Source organism: Agelaius phoeniceus, chromosome Z (genome assembly GCF_051311805.1).
Source record: "Agelaius phoeniceus isolate bAgePho1 chromosome Z, bAgePho1.hap1, whole genome shotgun sequence".
Taxonomy (NCBI): domain Eukaryota; kingdom Metazoa; phylum Chordata; class Aves; order Passeriformes; family Icteridae; genus Agelaius; species Agelaius phoeniceus.
This window is the reverse complement of record NC_135303.1, coordinates 92,050,699-92,053,201: the sequence shown is the minus strand read 5'-3', so window position 1 is coordinate 92,053,201 and position 2,503 is coordinate 92,050,699. Positions and strand designations below refer to the sequence as shown.

The window sequence follows — 2,503 nt, the reverse complement described above, 5'->3', positions numbered from 1 at the left end:
AGGAGGAGGAGGAGGAGGTGGAGGAGGAGGAGGAGGAGGAGGAGGAGGAAGAGGAGGAGGAGGAGCGGGAGGAGGAAGGTCCGGCGGCGGCACGGTGGGAGAGCGGCCGCGGAGGTAACGGGAGCCGGGCGGGGAGGATGCCCGGGCAGCCGCGGGGAGCAGCAAAACTTTGGGGTTTTTTTTGTTCTTCTTCCCTGTGGCGGGGCCCCTCCTCGGTCGCCGTGTGCCCGCGGAGGCTCCGCGCGGAGCCCTCCCGGGTGGCGGCGGGTTTCCAGGGCGAGGAGACGGACACGGGGCTCTGCTGCGTGTTTGGGGTGGAAGCGCCCGTGGGTTCGGGGATTCTTCCAAACGGGGACGGGCTCGCTCGTGTGCCGCCATCTCCACACCTGCGGTGGGATGCGCACGTCGGAGAGCCGGGATGCGCGGGGGCGGACAGCTCCGGGGACACCCCCGGCGAGGACAGAGGAGGTTTGGGGGACTCGGGGTCGCTGAGCAAACCTCCCCACGGGCAGCGCCTCCGCATGCCGGCAGACCAGAGGAGCGGGGGGAGGACGGGGTGCGTGCGGCGGGGACCCCCCCGTCCCTGTGAGCGCTCGGCTGACGGCGCTGTGTCTCTGTGCCCTTCCCCTCCCGCAGCTAGAGCAGAGCAGCCCCCTCGGCGCTGAGACGATGGCGACCAGCCCGCTGCCCGGCCCCACCGATATCTTGCTGCCGTCGCCGTCCAGCGCGTACCCGCCGGACCCCATGAACCAGCCGAGGGCCGGCCACGCCGCCATGAAGCCCAACCAGGTGGGGCAGGTGATCCTCTACGGCATCCCGATCGTCTCGCTGGTCATCGACGGGCAGGAGCGGCTGTGCCTGGCGCAGATCTCCAACACCCTCCTCAAAAACTTCAGCTACAATGAGATCCACAACCGGCGGGTGGCCCTGGGCATCACCTGCGTGCAGTGCACGCCGGTGCAGCTGGAGATCCTGCGGCGGGCCGGGGCCATGCCCATCTCCTCCCGCCGCTGCGGCATGATCACCAAGAGGGAGGCAGAGCGGCTCTGCAAGTCCTTCCTGGGGGAGAACCGGCCCCCCAAACTGCCGGATAACTTCGCCTTCGACGTATCCCACGAGTGCGCCTGGGGATGCCGCGGGAGCTTCATCCCGGCCCGCTACAACAGCTCCCGGGCCAAGTGCATCAAGTGCAGCTACTGCAGCATGTACTTCTCGCCCAACAAGTTCATTTTCCACTCCCACCGCACCCCCGACGCCAAGTACACCCAGCCCGACGCCGCCAACTTCAACTCCTGGCGCCGCCACCTGAAGCTGACCGACAAGAGCCCCCAGGATGAGCTGGTCTTCGCCTGGGAGGATGTCAAGGCCATGTTCAACGGCGGCAGCCGCAAGCGCGCCCTGCCGCCCGCCCCGCCGGCCCCCGCCGCCGCCGCCCCCGCCGCCTGCCACCCTCTGGGCTCGGTGAAGGCGGCGGCGGTGGTGGGCGGCGGGCTGCTGAGCCCGCACCTCCTGGCCGCCCCGCCCGACCTGCACCAGAAGCGGCCGCGCTTCGAGGAGGACGAGGAGCTGCAGGAGGCGGTGGCGGCGGCGCACGGCGGCAAAAGCCCGCGGAGCTACCCCGTCATCCCGGTGCCCAGCAAGGGCTCCTTCGGCGGCATGCTCCAGAAGTTCCCCGGCTGCGGCGGGCTCTTCCCGCACCCCTACGGCTTCCCCGCCGCCGCCTTCGGGCTCTGCCACAAGAAGGAGGAGGGCGGCGGCGGCGATGCCCTCGGCGGGGCGGCCGCGCACAAGGCCGGCGGGGCGGCGGCGGCGGGCGGCGGGCTCTCGGGGCTCTTCTGGCCGGGCAGGAAGGACGCCGCCTTCTACCCTCCCTTCTGCATGTTCTGGCCGCCGCGCACCCCGGGCGGGCTGCCGGTACCCACCTACCTGCAGCCGCCGCCGCAGCCCCCCGGCACCCTGGGATGCTCGCTGGGGGGGGACGGGGCGGGCCTGCTGCGCCAGGCTTTCCTGGACCTGTCGGAGCCCGGCGGCGAGGCGGGGCCGGCAGGGCTGGGCACGGGCCCGGCGGGGCTGGGGACACCGCCCGCCGCCGCCGCCCCCCCGTCCGCGCCCGCCGCCGCCGCCGCCGCCGCCGCCGCCGCCCGGGACCCGCTGTTCGAGTCGCCCCCCGGTGGCAGCGCCGAGCCCGCCTCGCCCGCCGCTTCCGACGGGGGCAGCGGCGGCGGCGGCGGGCGGGTCCCCCCGCACCACCCGCACCTGCTGGAGGCGGCGGGCGGGCGCAAGGCGGGCGGCGGGTACCACCACTCCAGCGCCTTCCGCCCGGTGGGCGGCAAGGAGGACTCGGAGAGCCTGGCCAAGCTGCACGGAGGCGGCGGCCCCCCGCGCTCCGCCTCGCCGCTGCAGCTGCTGCTGCCGCCGCCGCCGCCGCCGCCCCCCGAGGATGCGGGGTGCGAGAGGCACCCGCATCCTCCGCACGCCGCGCACCGCCTCCTCTCCCCCGGAG

General features: G+C 74.0%; 1 protein-coding gene across 1 annotated transcript in view; it reads left to right on the top strand.

The window, feature by feature from the left end:
* The first annotated feature begins 669 nt into the window (after positions 1-669).
* Positions 670-2,503, top strand: part of SKOR2 (SKI family transcriptional corepressor 2) — a 26,118-nt gene continuing 24,284 nt past the window's right edge. Inside the window, exon 1 of the mRNA XM_054652702.2 lies at positions 670-2,503. This exon is cut by the window's right edge and continues 380 nt beyond it. Coding sequence (XP_054508677.2) covers positions 670-2,503 — 1,834 coding nt within the window.